Here is an 18,129-nt window from a genome sequence, read left to right on the forward strand (position 1 = left end):
TTGTTGGTTTTAATATGGATTTTAGCCAAACATAATTATCTCATTTACGGAGTTTCTGCATTTGGTAATAGAAGAAAATAAATGTTTTTTGTTTTTATATTCTTGAAGTTTTAAAACAGTAAAAAGACCCAGGTATGAACAAACGAACAAATTATTTCACTTTATTTAAAAGTAAGCCGGAAGGTATTAAATGCAACGTACGAATAAGAAAAAGAGTCCGAAAGGAAGGACGAAAACCAATTAAGAAATGTGTGACGCAACTCACTTCTTTTACAGAAAACGTCAGTTAGTTTAAGACACTCATACAAGCATACTGCTCATATGGTCTTACCGTTACCACGCGCTTGTATAGGTTTAGGCATGGGCGATAATAGTAATGATTATTGATAATTATCGATAATCGATAATTTTCGATTTTTTTTACCGAAAATTATCAAAAAAATATCGATAATTATTGATATTTTGATAATTGTCAAGATATCCATAATTCGGTATATCGATATTTCGGTCCGAAAATCCGATATTTATCGATATATTCCGATATATCGGTATATTATCATGAATTTTCAGATAAATATCAAAATATCGATATTTTGATAATTATCGATAATTATCAAATTATCGATAACGATATGATTAATCGATTATCGATAATTTCTTTTTTGATTATCGATAATTTTGAACGTCTCCCATCCCTATATGGGTTTGCCCATTGTCTTAATTTCAATGACGTCGCCTATATTAACAACTAAATAATCACCATTAAATGACAAAGTTTTCACACTTCAACTTTCAACCTGCACTATTAGGCTATTATATTAGAAATAGAAAGAGTCACTGCTATTGCCCTAAAGTTCAACGGAATTATTAGGCAGCGATTACGTTTGAAGGTAAGATACGGTAGATGGAAATACATTGCAACATACTTGGTAAAAATAGTATTTTTAGTAGCAAGACATGAAATGACGATTAGGACGTGTGCTAAAAAATTCCACTTCCTTTCGTTTGTGCATCAGGCAACTGAAATACGACGTATTTTGTCATGATTTTTCGTTGAGAAATGTCAGTGTTTTATGGGCAAAATAGTTATTTGTGTATCACTTCGTTCGGGCTACAACAAGCGAAAATGCCTAAAATCAATCGTCCAAAACAGATACTCAAAAAATTTTTCATGTAAGGGGTCGAAAACGTGAGAAAAATATCGAAACTCCCTCATTTTCGGCCCCGACACATGAAAAAATCATTTCTTTACGATTTATTGTGCGTGAAAGGAATTACTAGTTATTTATATGCGGGACGAAAGAAAAAAATGTAAGCTCAAGGGCCGAAAGTGACAGATATGTTATATGTAAACCCACGCGGCGAAAGCTTCGCTTTCGCCCCTTTGGCTTACAATTTTCTGCCACTTTCGGCCCTTGGGCTTATATTTTTCAAATTTTCGTCCCCATTAGGCGGCATATAACACTTAATACCAAGGTAAATATATGGGCTATATTTGCCTTGCTTAATACGTAACTCTTTCGGCCTCCTCAATCAATACGTAAATAACGGCAGGATTTTTTCAGCACATATCCTAAAGGAAAACTTACGACTGGTGCTGAAAAAATCGTCATTTCCTGTCTTGATACGAAAAATACTATTTTGAAACGCACACTTTTGTGACAAAATTAGACCAAGAAAACTTTGAAGATTGTGCCCAGTTAGGTAAATTGATACTCTCGCCATTGAAAGAAGGATTTAAGGGTGGACGTCTTTCTGATAATTCATCTATCCACGCCATTAGTCGTATACGTCAGATAGAGCTTTTTTCTCCTTTTATTTGTTAGGATCTGTCACTTTTTTCATTTTGCGATTTATAGTATGGAAATGAAAACTAAAATTGAGATATCTTTGCTGTTTTAAGCGGTTTTACATATTTTTTTGGACCAAAATGTTTTAAGATGTGTTTGGAATCGACTGGCATTAACAGATTGTGTGAAAATATTTTTTTCTATTTTATTATTTTGTTAATGTCAATCGATTCCAAACACACTTTAAATCATTTTGGTCCAAAAAAATATGAAAAACCACTTAAAACAGCAAAGATATCTCAATTTTAGTTTTCATTTACATACTAAATCACAAAATAGGAAAACTGACAGATCGTAACAAAGGAGAAAAAAGCTCTCTCTGACGTATAAACTTATACGACTAATAGCGTGGATTGTTAGGCTAGTGCAAGGAAGATTTAAATTGTTTCTGGCAAAACAATTAATTGTGAGGCCAATTTGTGTAAGACCAGTTTCTACAACGAAGATTTAAGTTGTGTCTGTCCAAACACCCAATCGTAATACCAGTTTGTATATCGAAGAATGAACTATTGCAAGACTGTATTGGTGCAAATAGTGTATTTTAGAATGTTCACTCGGGTGCTGATAGTCACTTCGTAACAAAATCGAGCCGAATATAGTTGTTGAAAAACGAATAATAAACTACGGTCATCTTTCCCTCGAATGTAATTAACATAATTTGTCATAACATTGCAACATTAAGTGACCGTTATCTGAACCCATCTATATAAGATCCCAACAAAAATCTCTTCGAGAAAAGTGTGACGCAGTCTTTGAAATACAATTTCTAAAATGAATGATATCGCTAGAGTTGACGCTTTCAGCTTCGTTACGCAAAAATTAAATTTTACACCCAATTAGTTCAAACAAGCTGGCTTAGGTTTTCTCATCACCTGCCAAATAATTTTTACAAAAAAAATTTTGACTGGAAACAACCAAAATTTTACCAAAAAAATCTGTGTCGCATGTGGCAGATAAATTTTCTTGCTGGTCTGTTCCTGATGAACATCTGCAACTTTGCGACGCAGATTTTTTTGGTAAAATTTTGGTTGTTTCCAGTCAATTTTTTTTTTTTTTAATTATTTGGCAGGTGATTCATTCACTTAACATAAATTACTATTAAAAATAACTTTAAATATTTTTTTTTCATTCACTTAACATAAATTACTTGTTTGAACTAATTGGGTGTAAAATTTAATTTTTGCGTAACGAAGCTGAAATCTGCCACCATTCAAGAAATATCTCCAAAACCCCAATTGACCCACCCATTTCCAACTTTCGACATTTTTCGCAAATGCCCTTCTTTTCTACTCGTAAATCTCTGAGACTTTGCCGAAGAAAGTAACTCTCTATCTGCCACCATTCAAGAAATACCTCTAAAAACATAATTGACCCACCCATTTCCAACTTTCGACATTTTTCACATATGCCCCTCTGTTCTACTCGTAAAACTCTGAGACTTTGCCGAAGAAAGTAACTCTCTATCTCTCATAATCGCAAAAATATTAGTCCTTTCATCCTACGCTCGAGTAGCTCAAAATTTGGTCACTCTAATCACTCTAGCTCAAACGAATCTGACCCGATTTTTTAAATTATTTTTTTGTTTGTTTTTGTTACGAATACCTTTCATTTGATGGGTCACACGCCTCTGTAGGTTTCAATACAGCTAAGCTACAGCCGAAAACGCGTTTCCGACCCTCGAAAACCACACTCAGAAACCACTTCGAGGCCAATAAAACAAAATTCTGGTTTTTCCTGGGGTAATGGCGTATCACATTTTCATTTTTATGCCCACCCTGAGGTTCCTGCAAAATTTCATGGAGATTGGCTGACTAGTTTCCGAGATCGACCGTCGATAGATAGACAGATAGAAACATACAGAGTAAGTTGAAAGATTTTGATTGTTTGGAAAACGTTAATTTGGTGCATTTTCTATCAAAATGACCAACTTTAAAACGATGTATCTCCGGCAATTTTAAAGTGATAGCTCGTTTTGCTCGTATTTGAAGCGCGAATAAGATAGAATAGGATTTGTGGTGATACAGGCCAAAGGAAAGAAACTTAAATTCTCGCCTATATATAGTTGCCGCGTGTCAAAAAATTTTCTTCGTTCTTTTTTTGGAAGTTAGACTGCGTCAAGTCCTCCGCTATCGCTCCGGACATGATTACCTAAATCTCTTTCTCTTACAGAAAGAAGTAGTTAAAGGAAAATTTGGCTCACTTGTATACCTTATCATGAGCTCATTGCAAAGACTTTGTTCCAAAGTCCAATGTATATAGTGTAATTCGTAAAAGGATTATTATTTATGAAATGCATGCTATAGTCATCAATGGATGCAAAATATGATATTGTCGACCGTTTGAATAAAACTGAGAAACTGTGACTGGCTTTCTAGATGTAAAACAGGAAGTTGTGAAGACCGTTCCATCATACAACACCAAATATCTCTTTCATGTCTGTGATCTGTACATATTCTACCGACGAAATATTTTTCTACCATCAATAAATATGATTTTGAACTCACCACATTCATACACATCAGCTCAGTATGCTCTACAATACTCTGAAGGTACATAACTAATGCCTTAATTACCTGACTAAGACCATAAAACAATTAGTTGTGAGTGGCGTTGTCCCTTTCGATAAGAACTGTTTCGTCCGAACGAATGTTTTGTTTGAATTTTAGTTTAACAGCAACGATCGAGGAAGTAACATCGTGCAGAGTTTTTCGTGTATTTTCTTCGTATAAAATTTTGTCGCCTTTAGTCCATGTGTGTATTTAACTGAAACAAGTGCGAATAATGAAGTGCTTTTTGTACAGCATACTGTTGATGTTTCTTTCGGCTGTGAATGGAACATTTTGGTATAAAAATGATGGTAAGCTGTGATGACGTTTTTAAAAAACTTTTATTAAATTGATTTCGTTCTGGTTCCGATTTGATTTGAGTAAAAATATTTTCCACAAGTTGTTTACGCACTAAAAACCGATCTTCAAGAAAGCATTAAGTGACACAAAATTCATAAATTACACGACACGCTACTATTACTAACTTGAGACTCCACTGGGAAATTTTCCAAAAAGTATAAAGCGCACGTTTTTGTTAGACGCCCTTGCTTTACACAGCGTGCATAATTTGTGAATGACCCCTATGCTGGCTTTGGCTAGCAGTAGTAATTCTACATTTAGTTGAGGCAACAATTTGTGATAAAAACAAATACCAACCCAAGTAACTGTCCTTTATAACCGTTATGTATCGCCAAAGTGAAATCGCCAAGTTTTTTTTTTGGCGATTCATCACATTTTGACGTTTCTTTATACTTTAGCGATTTTTCTTAAGTCATCAAGAAAAATAACAAGATTAGCCAAAAATGAAAAATTACCTTGAGAAAAATCGACAGAGTGTAAAGAAACGCTAAAGTGTGAATAAACGTAAGAAAGACAAATTTTCCATTTTTTGGCAAGGTTACTACTACAAGTACACTTAGAGTACACTATGAACTATGAAGCAAGTCACTCAAAAACACAAGAGTGAGTTTACGAGTATCACAAATTTGTTTCCGAAGTAATGAAATACATAACAGCATCCAATGTAGGCAGTAATACTACATGTGAAAGATGAATTTCACCAACGCACTTCAAGTAAAAGATTTCGAGTGACAGCTGTCAAATAGATTACATTTGTATTAAAAAAAGCTGAGTACCAAAATTTGTTTGATTCACTTCCCTGTTTCAGTACTCTATTCAGAGTACCACTCACATAAAAATTCACGAAAAAAGAACCGAAAATATTCCCCATATATAATGGTCATTTTCGCAGGGGGCAAACTGCTATGTAATGGTCAACTTTCGCATGGTATTTTCTCGATAAATTTTTATAAAGTCCAGATTAAGGCGCTATACATCGCTAATGTTTACATTACGTGTAAGACGTCATAACCTGGTCAATTCGTACTGTCGTAAAAAGTTGCTATACACACTTTGACCTCTTCACGTCTCTCCATTACAGATTTTGAACGAGCCATGGACCCATACAAAAGCAATCTGTCTCAGGAATATCTGCGCGCTTTGTCAATATTTAAACGAAAATTGCAATTGCTCGGCTTTTATCCGATAGTGTTGAACGACGATGGATTGGAATATGTGTCAATGGATCCGTATCTTATTGAAGATGATGACGACGATGAAATGTACAAATTGTTGAAGAAAATCAAAAAGGAGAAAAAAGCTCGCAAGAAATCGCAAAAAAAGAAGTCGAAAAAATCGAAAAAAGGCACTGAAGCACCTCCCGTTGAGACAACAACCGTCCAGCCAATATCGAATATTGTTTACTATTGGCCATCTGCGATTACAACAATTGTGCATCCATCAGGCCAAGACGAAGATACCAGTACTTATCAGCATTCAATCGATACCAGACTTAGTATCGGTGATTCATCAGATGAAAATAGCGCCGAGGCCGAGGTAGATGCCAGTTCTAAAGATCAAATTGTTAAAATTGATCAACAGAAACCGGCCAAAATCAACTATCAAACAACCTTCAGCTTCGGACGGAGATTTGATAACGACGACGTAGAAACACGGCCAATCAAAAATCAAACATTACCGCCAACAACGACAGCGTATCCGTTATTAACCGTCGTCCCAGATCCCGAGCAAGTGGCCATTCAGGAAATAATTGATCAGCAGGAAATCGTCAACAAAATCTCAATTGATCAAGTAAACGCAACGAAAACAGTAGGGCAAGATCATGTTGATCGAATCACTGACACACCAGTAGCCGATCAAGACCATCTAACAACAAATGAAACGATTCAGGTAACAGAGGAAGCCCAAGTCTACGAAGAAAGCCCATCCTATTCTCAGGATAAGAAGGTTGCCGATGAAATTCCTGAAGAAAACGTACCATTTGAAGCGTCAACCGTAACAACAGTTGATGTGTCTTCTGTATCTTCCATCACTTCCGTTGATGATTCGACAACAGAATTATCGGCCTATTCAACGGAACCATCTCCATCCATACCAATTGGAGCACTGCAGTTTTTTCATGAGACTTTACCCGATGAACATGATGTTCCCATCAGCCTACCAAACTTATCCGAAATCTTTGACAGTATCACCGAATCCAATTCTGCAAACGCTCATATTTCTGATAAAGTCGAAGAAACTACGGAAAACAATGCAAATATTGACGGACATCGTGAAACTGATACACAGCATGGTCATTCTATTGTTCAGTTGAACGAAAAATCTTCAACAGCAATGCCACCTCTTGATGATCACTTAACAACCCCAAAGTCTACCGATGGTACAACCTACACAGAATTGGAAATTACAATCCCAACCAATACCAACAGCGACTCCGAAGGATATGAGTATCTCATTGATCCAAAGATTACACGCCCAATTAAAGTCTTGGATGGGCTCGAATCAAGATCGTTAACAGATGAACCCATAATTGTTGCAGTGGATGTTAAAAGTGGCAGACGATCAGATGTTCCTATCGAGGCCGATGATATTAACGAGGAAGATACAACCGATAATTTGGCATACAATTTAATTGACGACAAGCTGGAGCTAGTTGAAAGTAAGTTCTTTCTGCCATGGCTTGGACCAAACGACATTTTTACAACCATTTTCTTTCTATTGTTACAGACACTTCAGCTGAAATGAGCACTTCACCACCAGTCGAGGCTGTAAATTACGACAACCATGACCAATTCGACGGTGAGATCATTCCACTGATTCCGATCATTATCAAGCAAATGAAACAGGGAAATGTTAGTCCCGATGAAATGGAAATTATGAAAAATTCGTTTGGACCATTTTGGCCGTTCATCGTGGAAGAAGCAAGCCGTGAAAGTGATTCATCCGAGGAAATGAATCCACTGCTCAACGAACTATTGAATTCTGCCAATAGGAAAATTGTGAAGCGAGAAGCAACGTTCGGACGACCGATCTATCAAAGACGAATCTATGTTGATGATGACGACGATGCTCCACGCAGAAGGTACATTGGCCGATTTCGTCGACCATATCTTCGATATTATCTGCAGAAATAATTTTTTATTTACACGCGGAACGCTTGTTCAGACCACCCTAATTTAGACGACTCATTAAAAACGAAGTTGTGAAGAGAAACGAAGTTTTGTGTTTTGTGATGGAGCTTTAATTCGAGAACAACGTTTTTTGGACAAACGTGTCCAGAGAAAAGATTATTTGACGGTGATTAGTACCTGTACTGGGTATACTTGTATGATTTGTAACATGGGCCGCTGAGTGTTTCTGCAAATTCTAATGAGAGAAAGGTCAGAAATTCTAATCTATCAACATTCAGCCTTTTCAACACAACTTTCGGTCTATATTAAGTAAATTTTCTTTTCATGTGTCGGGGCCGAAAATGAGAGAGTTTCGATATTTTTCTCAGGTTTTCGACCCCTTGCATGAAAATTTTTTTGAGTATCTGTTTTGGACGATTGTTTTTAGGCAATTTCGCTTGTTGTAGCCCGAACGAAGTGACTCTCTCATTTTCGGCCCCGACACATGAAAATAACTATTGTATGCTTGCTAAGAGGACCGAAAGTAAAGCTGTCAATTCGCGGGGCGAACGAACGAAGTGAGGGCTACATGCGAAAGTGCCTAAAATCAATCGTCCAAAACAGATACTCAAAAAAATTTTCATGTAAGGGGTCGAAAACCTGAGAAAAATATCGAAACTCCCTCATCTTCGGCCCCGACACATGAAAAACTTAATACGTAACTCTTTCGGCCTACTCAATCGATACGTAATAGTACATTACTATGCAAGGGAAGTAAAGTGATATCTCGTATCCAGATGAGAAAAAGTATCCGAGGGCGACAGCCCGAGGTACTTTTACTCATCGTGATACGAGATATCACTTTATTTCCCGTGTGTAGTATAACGTTTTACTATGAGAGTGATGTAAAGGTTATTGCCTATACATGTAATAGCCTTATTACATGCACCAGCATAGTAAATAACTATTTCACAACGCAGACGAGAAAATAGTCATTTTCTCGCCTACGCTGAAACTACGGAAGTCTATGTTTAACTCGGGAATAAAGTTGGAAATTACATTTTTCACTAGAAATGCAATTTCCAACTTTTCTTCCCTCGTTGAAGAAACAAAATGTTCAGAAATAGGGTTGAATCCATTAGGGGTCGTTAGTCAAACGGTCGCTAACTTAACAGTACGAACGATAACACTAAATTCGCGCACTAGGAAACGCGTTACTGTTGAATTTACAGCAAGGACCCTCTCAATAGAACAAACTGACAAATTAAAATGAAAAATCATATATTTGAATGTATATGTACACGGGACTCTTAATGTCAAAAGTAAAGGGATTCATAATGTCAAAAGCAAAGCAAAGTTGACGTTTTCGTGTTAGTGGTGTGTGTGATATAATTTTGCAATGAATTTCGGTCATAATTCCTCTAGGTAGTTTGCGTCCGTTTTGCTAACGACCCATAATATGTTGCCAAAATATTAACTTTTTCAATCACTTTTTTACATTTTTCGTTCCCAGTCACGTCTCTTGTCGGTCCTTTTCACCCCCTGGTTCAAAAACGCATCTTTTTGTTTCTAGTAGTATGATATACTATTTCTTGTACTGTGTACAATGCCAAAGGGTAAGTTTCAGTAAATTTTCCATCTCAATTTGATATGAAATCAGTTTTTTTTTTCGAAGTGACTATTTGCAGGCGCCTGCAAATAGCCAAAATATTATAAAGTGACTATTTGCAGGCGCTGGCAAATAGCCAAAATATTATAAAGAGACTATTTGCAGGCGCCGGCAAATAGTCAAAATATTATAAAGAGACTATTTGTAGGCGTCGGCAAATAACCAAAACATCATAATGAGACTATTTGCAGGCGTCTTACCTTTTTATTTAATGTAAATCAACAGCAAACAGTCTATACGCATGGTATTCGCAGGTAATTCATGGTTTTAAAATATTGCCAAAGGTCTTAATTAAATTAACGAAAATGCTATTAGCACTTTGTGCGAATAGTCACTTTGGCTATTCGCACATTGTACGAATAGCCAAGAAGAGACAATGTGCAAATAGCCTTTTCTTTGCTATTCGCACACTGTAAGGTAAAAACATGAATCCAAATATTATTTTAAGGGCAGTAATCGTTCAGAAACTGAAAATATATGGAGAGATGATGATATAAATGACCAGAGGATGATCGTGTCAGAAAAATTACGTAATGGTAGCTTTCGAAACCAAATATTATTAATGCATTTCTCCAGACTTTATATCAGAATATAAATTAGACCAAATTAGACCAAATAATCAGCCTCTATAAACCTTTTATAAATCGTATGGTTGAGGTGTTTGTTTTGTTCTTACTTCATCCCTTTACATATCCTGTGAGGGAGGAGTTTAGTCTGATACAACTAAATTCATCCTTCTACTAACTATTAAGGGAGGATTTTGGCTTATTCCCGCTGAACTCATCCTACTACAAACTGTGTAAGGAAAGAGTTTTGTTTGTTCCAACTAAATTTATCCTTTTACAATTTGTGTAAGGAAATAGTTTGGTTTGTTCTTACTGAATTCATCCTTCTACAAACTGTGTAAGGAAAGAGTTTGGTTTGTTCCAACTAAATTTGTCCTTCTACAAACTGTGTAAGGAAAGATTTTGGTTTGTTCATACTGAATTCATCCTTCTACAAACTGTGTAAGGAAAGATTTTGGTTTGTTCATACTGAATTCATCCTTCTACAATTTGTGTGAGCAAGGAGTTTGGTTTGTTCCAACTAAATTTATCCTTCTACAAACTGTGTAAGGAAAGAGTTTGGTTTGTTCATACTGAATTCATTCTTCTACAAACTGTGTAAGGAAAGAGTTTGGTTTGTTCATACTGAATTTATCCTTCTACAAACTGTGTAAGGAAGGAGTTTGGTTTGTTCATACTGAATTCATCCTTCTACAAACTGTGTAAGGAAGGAGTTTGGTTTGTTCATACTGAATTCATCCTTCTACAAACTGTGTAAGGAAGGAGTTTGGTTTGTTCCTACTGAATTCATCCTTCTACAAACTGTGTAAGGAAAGAGTTTGGTTTGTTCATACTGAATTCATCCTTCTACAAACTGTGTAAGGAAATAGTTTGGTTTGTTCATACTGAACTCATCCTTCTACAAACTGTGTAAGGAAAGAGTTTGGTTTGTTCCTACTGAATTCATCCTTCTACAATTTGTGTGAGCAAGGAGTTTGATTTTTCCTACTGAATTCATACGTCTACAACTGTAAGGAAAGAGTTTGGTTTGCCACAAATTAATTCATCCTTCTGCAAACTGTATAAAGAAGGAGTTTGGTATGTATCTACTGAAATCGTACTTTTACAAATTGTGTGAGGACGATTTCTGTTTGATCAACTGAGTTCATCCTTCTACAAATTGAATCATGAAGGTGTTCGGTTTTTTTACTGAATTTTACTTGCGAATAGCCAAAGTGCGAATAGCACATACCTTAAATTAAAAACCTAATCAACTAAAATTCCAACTTCTAAACGCGTGTATAAATACCTAAGTTCGAAAAAATAAATCTTTACAGATGGAATTTATTCCTTTTACAAAATGTCACATGAGAAACAATTTACAATGACGGTATAGTTAAGGTATGGCTGATCGGCTTATTTATCCCGAACGCACTCACTTTATGTCAAAATAATCACGGCTGTCCTCAACAAAGATAAAGTTTTATGAAAATGAACACACAAAATGACTTGGGATCAAAGCCACTTTACTTAGACTTCACCTAGATCCTTCCCCATTGTCGACTGACATTATGCATCAGCTCGGAGAGGGAGTTATTGGGTTTATCTTTGCATCGACACATAAAAAATGATATGCACCTATGTCCAAATGTTTATTTTGACGAATTGGGTTATGATCCGCGCCTTCGGCTTAAAAACTGTTACGGAAACACAGTTTATTCCTTTTTCAAACTGTTACGTGAGAGGCAGTTAACCAACATCGCAGTGATAACGAAATAAAATTTTTGCTGGCGCGTATTATATAGCGTATTGAGCCAATGAACATGTGCAAAAAGGAAAACATAGTAGTAGATCGACAACTGTGGTAAATTTGAGGAATAGTTTGAAGCATCACTTCTGTAACATATAATTACGTCATTTTTAAACAGTAAGAGAATATTATAGCTACACTATTTGCAGGCAGAAATGTGTGATATGTCGAAAATATGATATTTGTTTGGCGCCGCGCCAAACAAATATCATATTTTGGACATATCACACATTCTGCCTGCAAATAGTGTAGCTATAATATTTTGGCCATTCGCCGGCGCCTGCAAATAGTCTCTTTATAATATTTTGGCTATTCGCCGGCGCCTGCAAATAGTCTCTTTATAATATTTTGGCTATTTGCAGGCGCCTGCAAATAGTATCTTTATAATATTTTGGCTATTTGCAGGCGCCTGCAAATAGTATCTTTATAATATTTTGACTATTTGCAGGCACCTGTAAATAGCCAAAATATTATAAAGAGACTATTTGCCGGCGCCTGCAAATAGTACCTACGTTTTTTTTTGAAAAATCAACTTTAGGTCAGTTTGTTGTTCAGTGACTGACAACATTGCCTAGTGAATTTACTTCAAGTCATTTCGTTTAGATCAGTTTTCGAGTTTCGGTTTGTGATGTTGTGCAAAATGTTTTTGTTCGCTGTTTGTTGTGTGGACGCGGTGAGTTGCTGTGAATTTTCCTTTGTTTTTTTGTGCGAATTTTCTCTGTGAATGAACTGATCTGTTTTTGCTACGATCTGATGGTTTTTACTTCGAAGTAGCTTTCCGTCATAGTCCGAATTTTCCATCTGTAGATGGCTGTAGATGGTAGACTTTCAGCACTTGTTCAATTGAAAGTTTTACAGCTGTCTTGGGAAGGGATCAGTGGAAACAACTGATGATGGTTAGATCACGCTAGTCGCTGAGCGCCACTGAATCCCGAGGTCGAAACAGCGTCTCTGCTTCACTGTTTTTCACTTCACGTGATCAAGCTGGGTAAGGGAAGAGCTGTTTGCTCTGTTTGTTTGCTTTTTGACTCGCTTTAGTATTAATAGCCTCGCGCTGTGGGTGAGTTCCAGTGTTGCATTTGGTCCGTTGCCAAATCGCAACGTAAAAAATACCGTATGCTCAGTAACAAGAGTATCAAATCATCCTAGTGAATAATGTTGAGTAGTTAGTTATCTGTGCCACCGAGTGATAAATCCTTTTTAGGCACTTCGCACTTGATGTATCGATTGTCGCTCGAGGTCGTAAGCCGAGTGCGACAATACACAACGTGTGCCTAAAAGTAGCTTGTTTGTTGGATTTCTCATTTTCATACGTTATTCGACGCTTGATTTTTTTGTGGGTTTGCGTCGAGGCATAGCTTTCTTTAAATGGAAACATTTTTGTGAAATACAAGAAAACGTAGTCATTTTAAAAAAAGATGTCACTGGCATCGAACTTATGTGCTAGGCCGCGCGTATGAATTGCATTACCTCCTCACTATATTTACCTTGGTGTTTTCTTCGCCGTCGACGATAAAGACAATAAAGACGGGATTTGTTTTACGGAATTAATTTCTTTTTCTCTTGATATAATTAACAAATTCCAGATTTGCATTTATCGATAACAAAGATTTGGGTTTTTTCTTTTCGATAAATAAAAGTCTCGAAAATGGATCTCCGTGATGGGGAGACAGCTCAAAATTCATATCCTGGCAATAATAATGTTAAAAAAATGATTAGTATTTAGTGTACATCTCGTCCGGCATTATCATCATTAACCCATGCATTGCCTCCACGACTCCTCATTACATTGCAAATGGTCCTTGTCCCATGCGGTATTCTCGGGACAAGATGTTGCGATCGGCATGCGCTCAATGCATATGTAATATTTCCGGCAATCGCTTTCGTGTGCAATGAAAGCTTGTGTGTCAGGACAGGCTAAAAGTACATTTTTTCTATCTTATTAAACTGAGAAAAATCAGATCAGTGAGAATCGTTACTGATATCATTTCCTGGTACCACTGACGGTGCTGGCGACGAAGCATCGGCAGCAACATATTTGCATTCGTCCTGTACGTATTCCACAGTCTGTCCACGAGATGAGCAAACCATTTTACCGAAATTATTCGTCGGATTATCCGAATAACATATTGCAGCTAGAGGGAAATTGCATCGATTGTGAAGGTAGTCCCAGTAAACGCCCTCACCGCATTCGTGTGGATGGATACGATAATTTTCACAGATAAAGTACATTTCGCAGTTACGTGGATGCGGGGCGAAATAGAATTCCGGATCCATACAATGGAAAATGTTTGGACTTATTTCCACCAGTCCTGGGTAGACCACATCTGTTTCGTTGTACACCGGATGTGACGGAGTTACTACTACAGGTTTACTGCTTGTATATTCGGGATTGATGGTAGGTCGAAACGGAACATCTGTGTTTTGTGATGGAGATTGAGTCAAAATTGTGGTTGGTACTTCTGTTTGAGGAGAAAGGGTGGTTGGTGCTTCTGTTTGCGGATTATCGGTGGTTGGTGCTTCTGTTTGTGGAGAGTTGGTGGTCGGCTTTTCTGGTTCTGGAGCCTGGGTGGTTGCTTTTTCTGTTTGATGGGAAAGCGTGGTCGGTATGTCTCTTTCAGGTAACTTTGTGAAAGAAAAATAATTAAAATCATTTCCACTGCCTTTTGAGATTACATTCAAATCGTTAGTACCGCATTCCGATCACAATTCACCCGATCTTCCCAATTACATGCCCGTTTCGAGTGATCGTATAACAGGCCTCCAGGACATTCAAAAAATTTCGTTTCGCCGAAATTACACACAAAAAATGAACTACAATCATCGAGATTTGGAAGATGTTCGCCATTCTTTCGTCCGTTGCAAATCTACAGAGTTTTAAAGAGGTCGATGTAGGAAGACAGTATTCCACTTTACAATGTTCAAACACTTAAGCACTCATTCAACACTCACATCTGCACAGGTTTGTGATGCTAAAAGCATTAATCCAATGGCGATTGCCTCGAAAACTGTGGGAAATGACAAAAAATAAATAATTTTCTGAGGCACTTCCGTTCAAAAGCTTCAATTTCTAGTACCAATCATTTTCGTTGAACTTAATTTCTTCTTCCTTTGCTGTGATAGAACTGCTATATTACCAAAAATCAAGGAAAAACTAAATGTCCTATCTTATCAATCGTAGTCTTTTATATAGAAACGATTGGATGCAATCAGAACCATAATCTGGATTGTAATCTTAATTGTATATATGGCGCTTTTAACACATTTGTTATGTCGGAACTTAAAATGTTTCTACAATTAAGTTTTTTGTTTTGTTTTATTTGTTTTCTTTTACTTAACACAAATAATTCGTTTATGTTATCGTTGGTTCAATGTAAACTGGAGATATAAATACTCGCGCAAAATATATGTTGATAGATAGTCAATAGTCATGGATCCATACAGTTGAATGATGAAGGTTGAATTTACAAATTTCATTCAATTTTTCGCATTTTTCGGAGAATTTCTTTTTATTAATAAAATTTGTGCGCAAAAAATGTCCTTCATTTCGCAGATTTAGGTCACCTGAGTAGATAGATATATACTGGTTCTGTAAGTACGTTCGTAGGTGTATAAGTGACATCATTAGTCTTGATTTCCACTTACGAAAAAGCTCTCCGTTTAATCTTTAAACAATAGAAAGGAGGCGTGGTCCAGCTTAACAGAGAGCAATGACGTGCTTTCTTTGTAAGTGCAATCGACAGCCTTAGATCTGTCGGTGTATAAGTTGTTCATAAATAAGTACGGCTATATTTGAACTGTATGGACGGTATACGTCACTAAAATACGAAGATTTTTTTATAAAATTAATTTTACAATAATAAACCCATTTCGTCATTTTTTACAGCGATACATCATTTTCATGACCTTGTAAACGTCAGACACGATCCCAGCTGTCAGACATGTCGAAAAATATTGAATGAATATGTTTGTTCCAAATAACTGTAAACTCGAACTTTGACAACACGATTTCATCCACAGAGTTGAACAGAGTTGGCTTCTGTGGATTACGTTCGGTTGTTTTCGGCCTGTCAAAATTCGTTTTTACCGTACGATGGAAGAAACCTATTGAACGAATGATTTTCATGTCAAAACCAGTAAATTGAACGCAGTTAACAACAAATAAATGGAGGTTAAACACTACTTGAGGAAAAATTAGGTGGAGTTACGTTGAAGAGTACCGTATAATGAAAATGATGGCTAGAACTATATGTTTGGTCACATTTTGGATTAATAGAATGACGCGTGTGCAAATAACGTATATCCTTGGGCTAAAAAAAATTTCTACTCGAAAATCGGTCCTTCCAATCGAGATCGAAAATTGAAAAATTAGCGAGGTGAGTACGAAAGGAAAGGTGAGTACACAACTCGAAGCGAATCGATATCTTTTGTAGGAAAATAAAAAATTAGCCTTGACGTTGAACTATAACAGTGATCAAACGAAAATGTTCAATCGCTTCGCTGGCGATTTCAGGTTTTAAAAAGTCGATTTTCTTCACTCCATTTACGTTGAAATAAGCTTTAGTCTCGCTCCGCTCGCGTTTTTTAGCCCCGTACGAAGTACAAAGGGGCTTATAGGATTACGATGCCGTGTGTAATTGATGGAATTCGAAGCAGACGGTAAGGACAAAGTGTTTGCCTATGTTCATAGATGACGAATCTGCAATAAAAATTTTGTCTGTCCGTCTGTCCGTCTGTCACGTCGATATCTTGAGTAAATCAAATCCGATTTCAAAAATTTTTTTTTCCCTGAAAGATAGTCGAAATAGTGAGGCTAAGTTCGAAGATGGGCATATTCGGGTCGGCCCTTCGTGAGTTAGGGCCACCTAAGTGATTTAAGGTCTTTTGGTGATATTTATGGCAAATCCAGGAAAAAAAAGTTTTTTAAAATCGGGTGAGTGGACCGTGAGTTAGGGCCTTAGAAGTGAAATGCTACTAGGGCCCTATGTGTATTTTACATATAACTCGAGTAAATTTCATTCGTTTTTCGTAATTTTTGTTTGATTTGGAATGCCGAATAGAACGTTGTTGAAAAAAAATTAAATTTGGGTCCTTGGCCTAAGGCCGCTACTAGGGCCCTATGTGTATTTCACATATAACTCGAGTATATTTCATCCGTTTTTCGTAATTTTTGTTTCATTTGGAAGGTAATCAAAGGCCGAATAGAATGTTGTTGAAAAAAAAATTAAATTTGGGTCCTCGGACTGAGGCCGATACTAGGGCCCTATGTGTATTTTACATATAACTCGAGCAAATTTCATTCGTTTTTCGTAATTTTTGTTTCATTTGGAAGGTAATCAAAGGCCGAATAGAATGTTGTTGTAAAAAAATTAAATTTGGGTCCTTGGACTAAGGCCACTACTAGGGCCCTATGTGTATTTTACATACAACTCGAGCAAATTTCATCCGTTTTTCGTAATTTTTGTTTCATTTGGGAGGTAATCAAAGGCCGAATAGAATGTAGTTGAAAAAAAAATTAAATTTGGGTCCTTGGACTAAGGCCACTACTAGGGCCCTATGTGTATTTTACATACAACTCGAGCAAATTTCATTCGTTTTTCGTAATTTTTGTTTCATTTGGAAGGTAATCAAAGGCCGAATAGAATGTAGTTGAAAAAAAAATTAAATTTGTGTCCTCGGACTGAGGCCGATACTAGGGCCCTATGTGTATTTTACATATAACTCGAGCAAATTTCATCCGTTTTTCGTAATTTTTGTTTCATTTGGAAGGGAGGTAATCAAAGGCCGAATAGAATGTTGTTGTAAAAAAATTAAATTTGGGTCCTTGGACTAAGGCCACTACTAGGGCCCTATGTGTATTTTACATACAACTCGAGCAAATTTCATCCGTTTTTCGTAATTTTTGTTTCATTTGGGAGGTAATCAAAGGCCGAATAGAATGTAGTTGAAAAAAAAATTAAATTTGTGTCCTCGGACTGAGGCCGATACTAGGGCCCTATGTGTATTTTACATATAACTCGAGCAAATTTCATCCGTTTTTCGTAATTTTTGTTTCATTTGGAAGGTAATCAAAGGCCGAATAGAATGTAGTTGAAAAAAATTTTAAATTTGGGTCCTCGGACTGAGGCCGATACTAGGCCCTTCAAAAAAATAAAATTTTAGGGCGATTTGAAATTTTTGTTTTATTTGAAAGGAACGTCGTACGGGGCTTCGTAATTGCGCTATGCGCAATTTGTAAG

The 18,129-nt window shown here is 36.5% G+C and overlaps 2 protein-coding genes and 1 long non-coding RNA gene across 3 annotated transcripts; 2 read left to right on the plus strand and 1 right to left on the minus strand.

The window, feature by feature from the left end:
* The first annotated feature begins 2,296 nt into the window (after positions 1-2,296).
* LOC119081903 lies at positions 2,297-15,979 on the plus strand. Its single transcript, XR_005088549.1, has 3 exons — positions 2,297-2,306; positions 9,482-9,486; positions 15,921-15,979. It is a non-coding gene; the product is annotated as an uncharacterized LOC119081903 (long non-coding RNA).
* LOC119081900 lies at positions 4,506-7,922 on the plus strand. Its single transcript, XM_037191134.1, has 3 exons — positions 4,506-4,707; positions 5,838-7,415; positions 7,484-7,922. Exons 1-3 carry the CDS (start codon positions 4,632-4,634, stop codon positions 7,888-7,890), a joined length of 2,061 nt encoding a protein of 686 aa, XP_037047029.1. The 5' UTR covers positions 4,506-4,631; the 3' UTR covers positions 7,891-7,922.
* Positions 13,446-15,048, minus strand: LOC119081901 (probable chitinase 10). Its single transcript, XM_037191135.1, has 5 exons — positions 14,968-15,048; positions 14,843-14,898; positions 14,584-14,757; positions 13,870-14,515; positions 13,446-13,807 (listed from the first exon to the last, which is right to left on the minus strand). Exons 1-5 carry the CDS (start codon positions 14,972-14,974, stop codon positions 13,644-13,646), a joined length of 1,047 nt encoding a protein of 348 aa, XP_037047030.1. The 5' UTR covers positions 14,975-15,048; the 3' UTR covers positions 13,446-13,643.
* Positions 15,980-18,129: the final 2,150 nt, after the last annotated feature.

Source organism: Bradysia coprophila, unplaced genomic scaffold (genome assembly GCF_014529535.1).
Source record: "Bradysia coprophila strain Holo2 unplaced genomic scaffold, BU_Bcop_v1 contig_373, whole genome shotgun sequence".
In the NCBI taxonomy this organism is placed as follows: domain Eukaryota; kingdom Metazoa; phylum Arthropoda; class Insecta; order Diptera; family Sciaridae; genus Bradysia; species Bradysia coprophila.